Source organism: Eretmochelys imbricata, chromosome 5, assembly GCF_965152235.1.
Source record: "Eretmochelys imbricata isolate rEreImb1 chromosome 5, rEreImb1.hap1, whole genome shotgun sequence".
Taxonomy (NCBI): domain Eukaryota; kingdom Metazoa; phylum Chordata; order Testudines; family Cheloniidae; genus Eretmochelys; species Eretmochelys imbricata.
The window spans coordinates 110,408,670-110,423,773 of record NC_135576.1 but is presented as its reverse complement, the minus strand read 5'-3'; the positions used below and the strand labels follow the sequence as shown (position 1 = coordinate 110,423,773).

Sequence of the window (15,104 nt, the reverse complement as noted above, 5' to 3'; positions counted from 1 at the left end):
AACCATAGTACAGTATATTCCTTTGATCCTTTGTATTGACACATTAGTGTTATTTGGGTGATTACATGGACTACTTTTTGGCAAAGCAAATGTAGTGTGTTATATACAAACAATATAATAGACAGTACCAACATTTTTAATCTAAATCGACACACAACAGTAGAAGGCTTCTTTATTTTTTTTCTTAAAGGCATTTAACCACTAGAAAATATACACTATTAAAGTATTTTTAAATAATCTTCTATATTTGAAGTGAGCAAATTGTATCAATAAGGAAAATTATATAGATTCTCTAAAATAAAAAATTGGAAATGGTTGAATTGGCTTTTTTAAAAAAAACTTTTGATCAGACAAGTTCATAAATGTGCAAATAGGTCATATTTATATCCTAAATATAACTGAAGAACTGTACTTCAGCTGCTTTTACACTGTGAAGCTGGGGGGGGGGGGAATCTCTGTAGTATATGTCAAAATCAATATACATGAATTCCAAAGTTAAAATAAATCTTAATCAATTCAAATATAAACAAACACAACTGTCCTTTTGCACTTTTTACAAATAAAAGACTGGATATTTAATCCAGTTTAAGCATCTAAACCTTGACATGTCTCCTAGCCCCAAGGCAAAGAATTACTGTATTTGAAAGATTGCTTTTAGCACTGCTGAGGCATTCATTTAGATTTACATCAAGGACAACTAAGTCCACTCTAGGGTCTGAATTCTGACTTTAGATATTCTTATTACAGTGCAGAAATTGTAGCCAGCTAATCACTCATCAGTTTATACAAAATGCAATCTTAGCATGTACTGTTCTGATTTTCTGAAAAGCCTGAACAGTTTGCAAGATTTATCAAAAAGATAGAGAGAAAGAGGTCTCTCTCAGAAAGTCTGGATCTGAAATGATTAATCTTGGAATAATTACATATCTGCCACTGGGTGGCACCAAATACAATAGATAGAGGAAGAGAACATACTTTTCCTGTAGTTCCCGCATCCTTTCTTCTTTTTCCTGGGCTTCATTTTTCAGAGACTTAATGGTGGTTGAGTGTTTAGTGATTTCATTATTTGCATTCTAAATTGAAAAAATACTTATTAAAACATAAATAGTATGGATTAACTATTATCTGAGGTATAACTAATAATGAATGTTTAAAATAAAAGCACTTACTGTATAAAAGTTTTTTTGATTAACATTATTAATCAACATTTCATATCTATCATGCTATACAAAAGAACACTCCTATTTTCACATTTATCAGAACTCTTTACCTTTGAAAATATAGTCAAAACTGCTATTTTTTCACATGACTATATTTATTCTTTATTAATATATGTTCTTCAGGGTACAGGTAGGTACTTTGTAGCTAACAGGACAAGATTTTCCCTTGCATGGGACTGTCAGTAAGAGAGGTAAGCAGGAAGGAAGTAAAACTCTACATGGTTAGTCTTGTGGAGTTTTTTTGAACTGTACTCCTCTGCTGGGATGGTTTGAGGTATGAGATTTTTGAGACTATGGTTCCTCCCAATCCTTTTGATTTGGGGGATTTGCAAATGAACAAATAAACAAACCCTTCCATGATGAGACAAGCGGTCGTGCTGCAAGAGTGGCTGTCGCTCCACTACCCACTACAGCTGCTAAATAGAAGACATGGAGACAACCATTCCCAGTTGGTCAGATTTCCATATGCAAGTCCCTAGTCTCTGTTGGGGAATGTAGCAGCCCCAAACATCGAGCCATATGTAATTCCAGAGATGGAGCATTGACTTGGGACAGCGGGAAAGGGGGTTAGTGCCATCAAGGTGGCATTCCCCCTGTTCTGTACAATAAGAGGGAGATCTGCACACACAAGGCCCCCTCTGCATGCAGATCTGCCGGGGATGATCTGGCCCAGGATCAGGTGCAGTTAATTTAGTGCTTGTCTACACTGCCCTGTAGTCTGGACTGTTGGGAGTGTGAATTTCAGAACACACAAAATCCTGCACCCCTCTCCATGTGTGGACTGTAGAGGCGAACTAAAAGGTACCTATTTTGCATTAATGTAGTCTTCTTCAAACAGGATTATGTTATTGCAAACTAGGTACATTTTAGTTTTCACCCACGTGGGGGATTTACAGTGCAGCCACTTTGGTGAGTGTGTATATATATATATGCACCAAATTGCGGGGCAGTGTAGACACAGCTTTAAACACCGTCTGCAGAAAGAGAAATAAGAGAATTTAAATAAGTATCCATCTAACTGTAAGTTCAAATAAATGTATATTTTAGAGTTCCATAGCTGAAATGAGCAGTATAACTACTGTATGTAACAGTAAGCTATATTTTCAAAGCCCCAAGCAAGTGGCATACCCAAAAATTGCATGGGTGGGAAATGTGTGCACAATACATTTTTGAAGGTTCAGCCATTGTGCTGGGCTTTGGGAATTTACCCATTAAGTCTAAAACTGTGAGTGAATAGATCAGACAGGCAGTAAACAGAGATACTTGAGGAGAATTTCCCTGCTCAGTGCAGGCTTGTAACTCCCATTAACATTAATGGGAGTATTGTACATAGCACCGTGCACCTCAAGAGGAGTATAGGCTCTTGTGTGTGTAGTTACGTGTAAAGTATTGTTTTTAATACATTGTACAGGCTCTTTTCTGGTGCTACAGAAAATGCTAAATTAGAACAGGAAATCTTGGCTCGTCACTTATTTCAATGCTGCTGCTTATCCTTCCCTGCCTCGGAACTTTCTTTTGCCATTAAAAATGTTATCCTAGGAGGTTACATTGATCTTGGTTTAACATTTTAAAGAGAAAGTAAAAATTAAAAGCAGGCTGGTGATAAAAGCAAAAGCTGTTGAAAAATGTGTCAGTAAGTTTAACCTGAAACTGGATTTTTTTTAATTAATTTAAAAAAAAAAAGATGTGCGTGGTGGTAAGTACAAACATACCGTAAAACGCAGAGCATGATGTATAGTTTTATAACCTCTAAGATAGGATGAATGTAAGTAAAAAATGTTGTGGTGTAGTGAAGCTCAAATGGGTGTTTTACCTGAGTAAGGTCTGTGGGATTGATCTTAATGGAAATGAGCTACAGTGATCTATTATATAAAGTGAAAAATGTTAACGTGGTTAAAGCATGCCTAGGATTCCAAAGTTTCTGGGTCTGGCATGTCACTTGATCCTGAAAACGTGAGGTTTACACCAGAAAATTTTTAAAACGATAAATGGAAGCAGAATGTTACTGAGTTTCCTGATCTGTGTGTTGAGCTTGACCTTCATTAGAGCAAAGCATAATACCCAGTTATATGGGTTTACATACCACATGTGAACATAAACACTTGTGTGAGAAGTGGGCCTCTTGCACATTCTTAGAATCAAAGACTCACAAAGAAGAGCTTGTTAAAACAACTGTAAGAGCACTCACATCCAGAGGGGGATTACCCCTTCCTGGGGAAAGAAACCAGGAGAGGGTATGTTGAAAGGGGAAGGAATGAACAAAGCTTTTTCAAACAGGGTTTGGGTTAACAGTATGTGTAAGAAAGAGGGGGAAATTTCATTCCCAAGTACCACTAGCCTAAAGGATCTGCTGAACATTCTCAGACTGTGGTTACATCTACACTACTGTGGTAAGTCGATCTAAGTTACACAACTCCAGCTACATGAATAAAGTAGCTGGATTCGACGTAGCTTAGGCCGACTTACTGCAGTGTCTACACCATGCTGGGTCAATGGGAGACAAACTCCCATTGACTTAACTTACTCTTTTCATTCCGAGTGGAGTACTGGGGTCGACTGGAGAGCATTCTGCCATCAATTTAGTGGGTCTTCATTAGACCCACTAAATCGATCCCCAGAGTGTCGAGCAGGCACTAGTGTAGACATAGCCTAAGTGTATGGAGACCCTATGTCTTTCAACTTTTTCTGTTACGTTCACCCCACCCATTTGACTCATGGGCAGCACAATACAAATGAAGACAAGCTGCAAGGGAATACCAGAAAGCAGTTGTCCCTGGAACCCACTTAAAAGGGACAGAGAAGGCTGACTATCTATAATTTGATTTATCATTAGCGACAGGACATCAACCTGGAAATGCTTATAAGAGCATGTTTTTCAGATTTATATATATTGCTATCCAAGGGGAGTTAATCACATACATCCACTGTGCCTGTTCCAAAAGACCAAAGTCACCACACCATCAGATGTTCAAATAGTTGTCCTTATTCAGGCAAACTCCCATTGATTTCCATGAGATATTGGGACTCTCACTGGACTTAAACTAGAAGAATAAGAATTGAATAGAAATTGAGTATCTCAGGATTTGGATCAATAAGTCCTCTCCATAAATCCAACAGTAGTTATTTGCACTCAATGTGCTGGGCACAGTGTTGTGATACATTTTAAGTTTTTGATTCAATCTTTTACCCTCCATGTTTTGGGAGGCAACTCACTCTGCCAGTGTGTTACGAGAGACAGCCGCACGTCCAGGAGAAAGAGAGCCCCCAGCACCCGGGTGATGAGATAGGAAATGACACACATCAGTAGGAGCAGAGAAAGAAATGCAGCTGATGACAGTTGTGGGGGTCAGGGAAAATATCCTAGTTAAACTGTGACAAGTAGGAGGAATGGTGGATGAAGCCAGATTTCACAGGAGAATTCTGGCAGTTAGGTCGTGGCCCCTGACTGAGAGGTGTCACATTGGATATCACAGGAGATGTATAGATTTCAGGAAGGAAGAAGTCTAGAGGCAGGGGATGAAAGTTGGAGGACCACATGAATTGGAAAGTAAGATGGGCTACATATCCAGAAAGAGATGGAAGGAGCTCAAACTAATGGAACACTCAGCTGGGGAGGGGGGTGTATGGCAGAGTATAGGGTGGTGAGAGGCTTCCAGCAGCCTGACTCCCACTAAAATCAGAACCACAGAATTCACATTTGGTACAGCAGGCAAAAGGAACTCTCTGGAACCCTAATCTTAACCTCCAGCTGAATCTCTGGCCCATAACCTCTCATCTAACCCTTACCCTAAACCCTGAGGTTACTACCTCACCCCTATATCCAAAGTGACTCTGCTCCCCTGCCCTAGGCTTCTGTGAGGTCACTTCCTCACCCCTGTATCCAGAGCCTATATAATAATAACAATTAGACTCGTAGAAATCTGGCTTTTCTGGTTTTACAGTTTTCACCAAAATCAATGGAGTTCAGCCCATTGACACCTAGACAGGCCGTGAAATTTTGGGATTGAATTGATGTGATTTTTCAAAAGTTATCACATTACAAAGAGAGAAATCCCATCAAGTTGAGCATAAGGCCTCACTTCGCTTGGCCAATGAAACGTAAGCAACAGGAGCATCCAACCTTTACCAAAAAAAGATTTTGTTTCCTTGAAAATGTTTCTAGCAATACAAAACCAGAGAAAAGCAAGAGAGGAATGGTCTGACATGGAAACAGAATTGACTCTAGGTATAATGTTTATTCAGTGTTTTCCATTAGGCATCAATAGATCAAAATAAAATTCTTTTGAGTGTTAAATAAGCCATGATAAATCAGTATTGGCAAATGAAGGAACTGTTTAAGATCCCAAATCCTTAACAGAATGTGTGTGTAGTCATAATTATTAGGGTAGTCAATTAATCGCAGATAACTCACGTGATTAACTCAAAAAAATTAATCGTCATAAAAAAATTAATTGCAATTAATTGCCATTTTAATTGCACTATTAAACAGAATACCAACTGAAATGTATTAAATATGTTTGGATGTTTTCTACATTTTCAAATATATTGATTGCAACTGCAACACAGAATACAAAGTGTACAATACTCACTTTATATTATTATTCTTATTTCAAATATTTGCATTGTAAAATGACAAAAGAAATAGTATTTTTCAATTCACCTCGTACAAATACTGTAGTGCAATCTCTATCGTGAAAGTGCAATTTACAAATGTAGATTTTTGTTTTGTTACATACTTGCACTCAAACAAAACCATGTAAAACTTTAGAGCTTACAAGTCCACTCAGTCCTACTTCTTGTTCAGCAAATTGCTAAGAGAAACAAGTTTGTTTACATTTAAGGGAGATAATGCTGCCCACTTCTTATTTACAGTGTCACCTGGAAGTGAGAACAGATGTTCTCATGGCACTTGTGTAGCCAGCATTGCAAGGTATTTATGTGCCAGATATGTTAAACATTCGTATGCCCCTTCATGCTTTGGCTACCATTCCAGAGGTCATGGTTCCATGCTGATGACACTCGTTAAAAAAAAAATGCATTAAATAATTTTAGACTGAACTCCTTGGAGGAGAATTGTTTGTCTCCGGCTCTGTTTTATCCACATTCTGCTATATATTTCATGTTATAGTAGTCTTGATGACCCAGCACATGTTGTTCATTTTAAGAATACTTTCAATGCAGATCTGACAAAACACAAAGATGGTACCAATGTGAGATTTCTAAAGATAACTACAGCACTCAACCCAAGGTTTAAAAATCTGAAGTGCCTTCCAAAATCTGAGAGGGACGAGGTGTGGAACATGCTTTCGGAAGTCTTAAAAGAGCAACACTCCGATGCAGAAACTACAGAACCCGAACCACCAAAAAAAAAAAAAAAAGAAGAAAAAAAGATCAACCTTCTGCTGGTGGCATCTGACTCAGATGATGAAAATGAACATGCGTCGGGCCACACTGCTTTGGATCGTTATCGAGCAGAACTCGTCATCAGCATGGATGCATGTCCTCTGGAATGGTGGTTGAAGCATGATGGGACAAATGAATCTTTATTGCATCTGGCATGTAAATATCCTGTGATGCCAGCTACAACAGTGCCATGCAAACACCTGTTCTCACTTTCAGGTGACATTGTAAGCAAGAAGTGGGCAGTATAATCTCCTGCAAATGTAAACAAACTTGTTTGTCTTAGTGATTGGCTGAACAAGAAGTGGGACTGAGTGGACTTGTAGGCTATAAAGTTTTACATTGTTTAATATATATTAAAACTAAGGAATAAAAAAGCAGTCCCTCTTTTATTTATCAATTTATCAAGTCCAAAGTTCTGTGCTTTCCCTATAAGGGTTGATAACATCACTGCCTATGAAATCTGTAAGGGATGCATATGCCAGCATTATTTTTAGGGTGAATGCTATAGGAGAAATTCTGAACACAGAATCTAATAAAAAAAACCCTATTTACATATTTATTTGTAATCTGTACATGTATAATATAAAACATTTATATCATACAATTGAACTTTACAAACACAGGGATAAATCCTCACTCCATTTTTACTGAGTTCTTACTCAAGGAAAACTTCCATTAAAAGCAGTAAGAATTTTGCTTGAACTAAATACTCAACAAATACTGAATAAGGATTTGGCCAACAGATATAATAAATAATAGTAATGATAATAGCTAACACATATATAGTTTCGTACACTGAAGTTCTTATACTCTACATGTAGACCCTTAATGCTTTGGGGTCTGAGTCTTTCACATATTTAATTTTACTTAAAAAAAAAATTAGAACACTTTTAAAGATACATTGAAAACTGATTTAATATCTTTGATACTAGGCTTCCATACAGCTGGTGTCAAATATTTGTATTCAATAGTGCGATATTCCCTGTCTGAAGGACCAAGAAATAATGACTTTGGTCCAAATATTTTATAGTTTCTACATGGCAAATGGAATATTTTGGAATACTAGGTTTATCAACATGCATGTTTCTTTCTTTTATGAGATGTTGGGCTGGGAGAAAAACAAATGTCCAGCATCCCACAGATGAAGACTACAAGATCTCTGTTTTTCATTTCTTTAAAGCCCCTGCACCCACAGAGGTCAAGAACAGTAGGCTTCTGGTTGAAGATGACAATCAACCATAAGGATCAAGTCAAATCTGCTCCCAAATTAGCTGGAGAGGTTAACACTAAGTAGTGAGGTAGTGGTGGATTAAGACTAAATTGGGCTCAGAGCCAATATTCTGGAACACAAGAGCTACCCACAAACCAGGGGTCCCTACCCCTCCAGCTTGCTCTCAAGCTTGTAGCAGTCCTGGCTATATGTCTTGCCAGTGCTACCCCCTGCTTCCGTCTCCTCTCCAGCAATGGGCTTACCTTCACCATTCCTTGCCTCCAGATTTTATGGATCCAGGATCCTCAGCCCAAATCTATAGATCCTGCTTTAATCAACCCCTAAATTTAAGAACTCCTTTCCCAATCTGACAGTTGTACCTTTGCCGGTATCTCAGCTTGTGCTTGCCTGGGTAACTAGGACTAACTTTCTTTTACTAAAGAAAGAATTTTCAGATTACCAAAAGTTGCATTTCTTTTATCTTGCCATTTTTAAAATAAACATATCAGTATGGGTGGGGAAGATATGTATTGTGACAAAGTTCCTCCTCTGCCTTGGTGGGTCCTGCGCTTGTTGGTGGATTTGCTCACCTCAGAGGTTCACGGCAGCCTTCAGTTTGGCCACTTTCGTGGCTCAAATCTGCCGTTCACTCAGTTAGCCTCATCACTGGCCAGCATGGGGAAAAAGAAGAACAATTCCCTGCAGTCTCTGCTGATCCACCTCGTGGATCAGGGAACAGGCCAGAGTCTGGTGGAACCCAGAGTCCAGTTCAACTCCTCCGGTATCAACTAGGGAGTTGGGGGGATGGAGGGAACCCGGGCCCGCCCTCTACGCCAGGTTCCAGCCCAGGGCCCTGTGGATTGCAGCTGTCGACAGTGGCTCCTGTAACAGCTGAGTGACAGCTACAACTCCCTGGGCTACTCCCCATGGCCTCCTCCCAACACCTTTATTCTCACCACAGGACCTTCCTCCTGATGTCTGATAATGCTTGTACTTCTCACTCTCAGCTTCTTGCATCTCTTCCTCCCAGCTGCTCACACATGCACCACAAACTGAAGTGAGCTCCTTTTTAAACCCAAGTGCCCTGATTAGCCTGCCTTAATTGATTCTAGCAGCTTCTTGATTGGCTGCAGATGTTCTAATCAGCCTGTCTGCCTTAATTGTTTCCAGAAAGTTCCTGATTGTTCTGGAACCTTTCCTGTTACCTTACCCAGGGAAAAGGGAAAGTTTCTACAGAAGTAGAACAATATGTGACATCAGTTCATGCTCCATAGGAAAATGCTATACTATGTTTATGAGCATGGTATAAGAGTCTATATAGAACACAACAGGATAACCTGTGATTCAAAAATCAGAGAATTAACTAGTTATATTTTTTTCTTGTTACCTATTCCTCGCCTATTTTTGTCCCTTACCTGTCCATCCAATCCTAGCATGCCCATCACCAGGATATCTGGCCATCAACTAAATTATTAAGTTGAAATGAATTCTTAAAAATAAACACTCTGCCCTTCTTCATTATTTGCTAGTCATATCTGCAAGGATCTTTTTTTAAATTACTGTGCAACTGTTGGGTTATTTAGTCATTAGCATTGTTGTTGTTAACTGCCACCAGAAATGCAACAAAAATAAGGCACTAGTTCCCTTTGAAGACAACAGTAATAGTGATTTATAGATAAGAAGATAGAAGGTGTTACATGAGTTACACAACCAGCAAACTTCAATCTTACCTAGTCATTAATGCTCAGCTCTTTTTCACACAAAGCCTGAAATCACATGATTCCCCTCTAACAACATAGTTACCCTGCTCTTTCAACAAGCTTTCATCTTGGCCTGCTTTGTCTGTAAAAGATCCTTTCACTGCAAGATTCACTCATTTGGTTTTGACTATATGTCTACCAACTAGTAACAAAGACTATCTGACACTTAAATTCCTAGTTATGGGCTAGCCTATGGCAAATTGTACCTTTTTACATCTTTGAGACTGAGCAAATGAAATAATACTACAGTAAAAGTTATCCTGTTAGCTGACTAATCTGTTCTCTCACCTTCAGTTTGCAATACAGCTGCTTCACCTCCAAATCTGTATTCTTTGAAGGAGTAGGTGCTGTGACTTCAATTTGGTTAGAAGTCACAGGAGACAGACCTTCTTTCAACCTGGTAGCTTGGGCCAGATGCTCTAATTTTCCTTGTAAATCTTCTCTCTCTCGTTGCAACTCAGCCAGATCAGAGGTCAATGTCTGTTTTCCAAATAAAAGCAATAAATAGTCACAGTTACAGTCAAATATTATTGGTTTCTGCTTGATCATAACAGGATGTACATTAGAAAAATAAACAACAGACTCATACATTATCTTTACTCTGCATTACGTATCAGTTGCCTGAATTCACTGGTCCAGACAGTAGAAAAATCAAATCTGGCAGTAAAAAGAAGTAACTTAATACAAAAAGTCACATGTGAAACAATTTGATTGCATATTGATATTTGTCTCATGACAGGAAACAAAAGTTATAGGAAGCTGTATAGTAACAGTGGTTACTGCTAAAAAAATTGTTTACCCACAGGGCTGTCTGATTCTACAACTATTTCCTGTACTAAGTATCAGGAAATACCATGGTAGCTCAGATATCACAGTGTGGTAAGGATGGCTAAATGTCAATTTTGTTTTAATGGTGACTATTGTAAGCTTACTTGAATGTTCTGTTGACAACGGCTGTAAAACATACATCCTTTTCTTGGCTTTTGTTTTGATATTTGTAAGGCTTGTAGAGGTTAAAGCAAAATGGACCAGCTGCACTAAATATCTTCTGGTTGGCTGGTCTTTACTCGTGTTATTTCTTCCTTTTCACATATATGCACCATAGCCAGAGAGCCACGTATTCCATAACCTTGACTCTAGGGCTGATGTATTTAACTGGTAAAAGCCAAGCTGGAGCAGGACAGCATAACAGATGTTAGTTGTTTATTCCACTGGGTAGGTCTTACCACCCTATACTGCAGCCAAAATGCTTCTCATTTAGCAACATAAATGTTAAGTCCAATTAGCAGACGAGGCTTGTTAGGAATTTAGTTCAAATAAATAGCAAGCAAACTATCTCAGTCTTATAGTGCTTGATTGACAACTGACAAGGCCCATTTAATCCGTGTAGTATAATATCACAGTACTAATTAAATATGTAATTTTAGAAATAAAAAATATTTTCTTTAATTCTCCTATACTAAAGAATACACAATGAATATTATTCTGTGAAAAGGGCACCTGGAATAATCTTTATGCCAGTGCTTATCTTTCACCAGTCTGTAGTCAGCAGAAAGCCACCAACCTTTAATGGCATAACAACTCTCTGCTCCTTAAGAGGATAACTACAGTACCATTTGATTATTCCAAAGAAGCTTATAATATGGTAGTTTAACATAAGGAACAATTAGATAAAAAGAAAATGAAATCTCTCAGAGAGGAGAAAAAAATCTTCTGTGTGAAGAATCCCAATTAGAAATTGGAAAAGATACTACAGCTTTTAAATGGCAAATGTATAGTTGATTACATGTTGGTATATAAAATAATTGGTAAACATAGGTACAAAATATTGTTCATATTTCAAAGGATGCTAATATTGACATTATAAGCAGAAAACTACGTTGTTCAAAGTTATGCGCAAAATAAATGCTCCTTAAAATATAAACACTATATATACATACACATATTTAAATCACCTGAAGATCTGTGATGAAAAATATATCCAGGAAAAAAAGGAAACAAACACATTTTCATGAACATATTTATATTCATTACAGACAGCATGGGGAAGTTTGCACATTTTCAATGAGATTAAAAAATATTTATAGATACAACAGAATACAGTCTAATTTTTGAACCCAAATACTAATACCATTTCTGCACTCACATACACTTATTAAAGCCAGTGGGAACTGTGCATATATATCTGAGAACAGGACCACTGTTGGTAAAAGGCTTAATCTTTCCATTTCTTTCTGAGTTTGCTGTAATTTCATTACTTTAATAACAGACCAACGGTTCTAAGGTAACTTTTGATTGGAACTCTTTAATCTGTTATGTTATTCCCACCTCTAAAAACCCACAGGACTTAAAATGAGAATGTCATGTGGGCAGAGGATTCAAAGTGAAGGATACTTAAAAAAAAAAATCAACAACAAAAAAACCCAACCTAACAACAAAAAACAGCAGCACTTCAGGAAGCTGCAGATGTTAATTTATCCAGCATATGCAATGCTTCTGTACCCAGATTTTCATGATTTGATGTTTCTGTTGTAAATTATTCATAAAGATAAAAGTGGAAAATGACTAAGTTTGTGAAGAACAGATAGATCTATGTTTGTGCTATCTTACATCATGAGGTTTTAGCTTGGTACTCAATGAGATTCCTCGCTCTTCCCCCACAAGGACTGATAATGTAGGCAAAACCATCAGAACCAGTGTGTCATGGTTACAGTAATGAATGTGGCATCAAATAGATTAATGGAGCAATAGGGAGATGGATCTTCCCAAAACCGGCTGCAAGGCAACAACTCTGGAATTCCTGAGCCCTAGTTTTAGGAATTTACTTAAACTAGGAAATAGACACTTTTCCATCTTTAAAATACATACACATACAAACAGTAAATGTAAGAGAGAAACCAGATATGTGTGGAGGGGAAGAGGAAGAGGGGAGTGTCCAGGGAGCAGACAAGCAGAAAACCTACATTTCCCATTGCAGACAGATATGGATGTCTCTTGCAATCAGTGACTGCTGAGATGTATGTCTGCACTACATCCTGGATCGACATACAGGCAAATGTAGTGCAATTGTAGCTATGTTGGTTCCAGGAAATGAGAGAGACATGGTGGGTGAGGTAATATCTTTCACTGGACCAACTTCTGTTGTGAGAGAGACAAGCTTCCGGGCCACACAGACCTGAAGAAGAGCTCTTTTGTTAGTTAGTAACCTTAAGTTCCTCACTGATTTTTTTCCCCCTCCAACAGTAAGTTGCAGGTTGTTGAGTTGTTGTTTTTTTAAACACTTCCTTTTTGGCTCTCCTACCATGCAGCCAAATCCTGAGTGACAGACTCTAAAGAGATTTGCTCCATGGGAAGAGGTAATGGGGCTTAGCAGTGAAATTTTCAATCCCAACTAGAACAAGTGTGATATGGCCATGAAAAAAAGCCAATGCGGTCTTGGGATGCATTAGGCGAGGTATTTCCAGTAGAGATAAGGAGGTTTTAGTACCGTTATACAAGACACTGGTGAGACCTCACCTGGAATACTGTGTGCAGTTCTGGTCTCCCATGTTTAAGAAGGATGAATTCAAACTGGAACAGGTACAGAGAAGGGTTACTAGGATGATCCGAGGAATGGAAAACCTGTCTTATGAAAGAAGCCTCAAGGAGCTTGGCTTGTTTAGCCTAACCAAAGGAAGGTTGAGGGGAGATATGATTGCTCTCTATAAATATATCAGAGGGATAAATACCGGAGAGGGAGAGGAATTATTTAAGCTCAGTACCAATGTGGACACAAGAACAAATGGATATAAACTGGTCATTGGAAGTTTAGACTTGAAATTAGACAAAGGTTTCTAACCATCAGAGGAGTGAAGTTTTGGAATAACCTTCCAAGGGAAGCAGTGGGGGCAAAAGACCTATCTGGCTTTAAGATTAAACTCGATAAGTTTATGGAGGAGATGGTATGATGGGATAACATGATTTTGGCAATTAATTGATCTTTAAATATTCATGGTAAATAGGCCCAATGACCTGTGATGGGATGTTAGATGGGTTGGGATCTGAGATACTACAGATAATTCTTTCCTGAGTATCTGGCTGGTGAATCTTGCCCATATGCTCAGGGTTCAGCTGATCGCCATATTTGGGGTCGGGAAGGAATTTTCCTCTAGGGTGGATTGGAAGGGGCCATGGAGGTTTTTCGCCTTCCTCTGTAGCATGGGGAATGGGTCACTTGCTGGAGGATTCTCTGCTCCTTGGAGTCTTTAAACCATGATTTGAGGACTTCAATAGCTCAGACATAGGTGAGAGGTTTATTGCAGGAGTGGGTGGGTGAGATTCTGTGGCCTGCATTGTGCAGGAGGTCAGACTAGATGATCATAATGGTCCCTTCTGACCTTAATATCTATTAATCTATAATTTTTAAATTCAGGCTGCAGCTGCTAAGCCTGGTCGTAGTGACCAGTCTGCTGCAGCCCCTAAAAGATGTTTACAGATTCACTGTGCACACACTTATCCTAACCCCCCTGCTCCTGGTATATCCACAGAGCTCTGTTCCATGGTGCACAGAAGGGTAAGTGATGAAATTCTGGCTCTATTGAAGTAAATGGCAAATTCCCATTTGATTTCAATGGGGCCAGGATTTCACCCAAGATGTCTCTCTGTGCACGCTCTCCACTACTTGGCCCCCTGCTTGGTAATTCTGCTCTGTTTGGCCACTGTGTGCCTATACAGAGAACTGCACGATTGCACCATCATTACGCTGCATATGGCAGATTGTAAGTTCTTTGGGACAAGGAACCTCTATGACTGTACAGCACCCTGTAGAACAGAGCCTAACTGAGCTGCTTTAATATCAATATGAAACTGTAACAATAGGCCTCTGCTGTAGGTAACTATTTAGTGTTTGTTGTTGTACTCTTAATACTGTGATGTACATGACCTCTCAATTTTACATTTACAATATATACTTTGTAGAATTTATATCTGCAGTATCAAATTATTTTACAAGCGTTTTCACCCTATGTTATTACCTGTTTTGTTAGGATGATTCAACTGTAAATAAATCTGTAGAAATAACAGTGCTTCGACATTTTATAAAGAGCAAATGGTGTTAGACATAAGTAGCATTTCTTGCTATTAAAAAACCCTGTAATTTTGGCAGCCAAAAAAGAAAAAAAATCAGTGAGTGCAGAGGGATGACTTTTTCAGAGACTAGGAGCAAACTGACTTCTGGTTTTCTGAGAAATCTTATAGTGACAATGAGAGGAGAGGGGGATTGATTTGTAGATTTATATTGCAGTATTATTTTTAATACTGCATAGCTCCCACATCCAGTTATCTTTTAAAATACAACATTGCTTTGTCTTTCCTGTACCTTTTAAAGCATGCTGTTATTCTCCTGCAATTTTAACTCTATTGTAGAGGAAACTTGCAAGAACAACAGTACTTTGGTCACATACAGTTCTTGTGAATGTATAGTTTCAAATAATAACTGCATATAAAGAACAGAAAAATGTCTATGACTTTATA

General features: G+C 38.4%; 1 protein-coding gene across 1 annotated transcript in view; it reads right to left on the bottom strand.

The window, feature by feature from the left end:
• CNTLN (centlein) overlaps window positions 1–15,104 on the bottom strand; it is a 282,411-nt gene that overhangs the window by 36,565 nt on the left and 230,742 nt on the right. The window contains exons 19-20 of the mRNA XM_077817689.1: window positions 9,882–10,073; window positions 976–1,073 (exon numbers count right to left, since the gene is read on the bottom strand). Of these exons, the coding sequence (XP_077673815.1) occupies window positions 976–1,073; window positions 9,882–10,073 (290 nt within the window). The remainder of the gene's footprint in view (window positions 1–975; window positions 1,074–9,881; window positions 10,074–15,104) is intronic.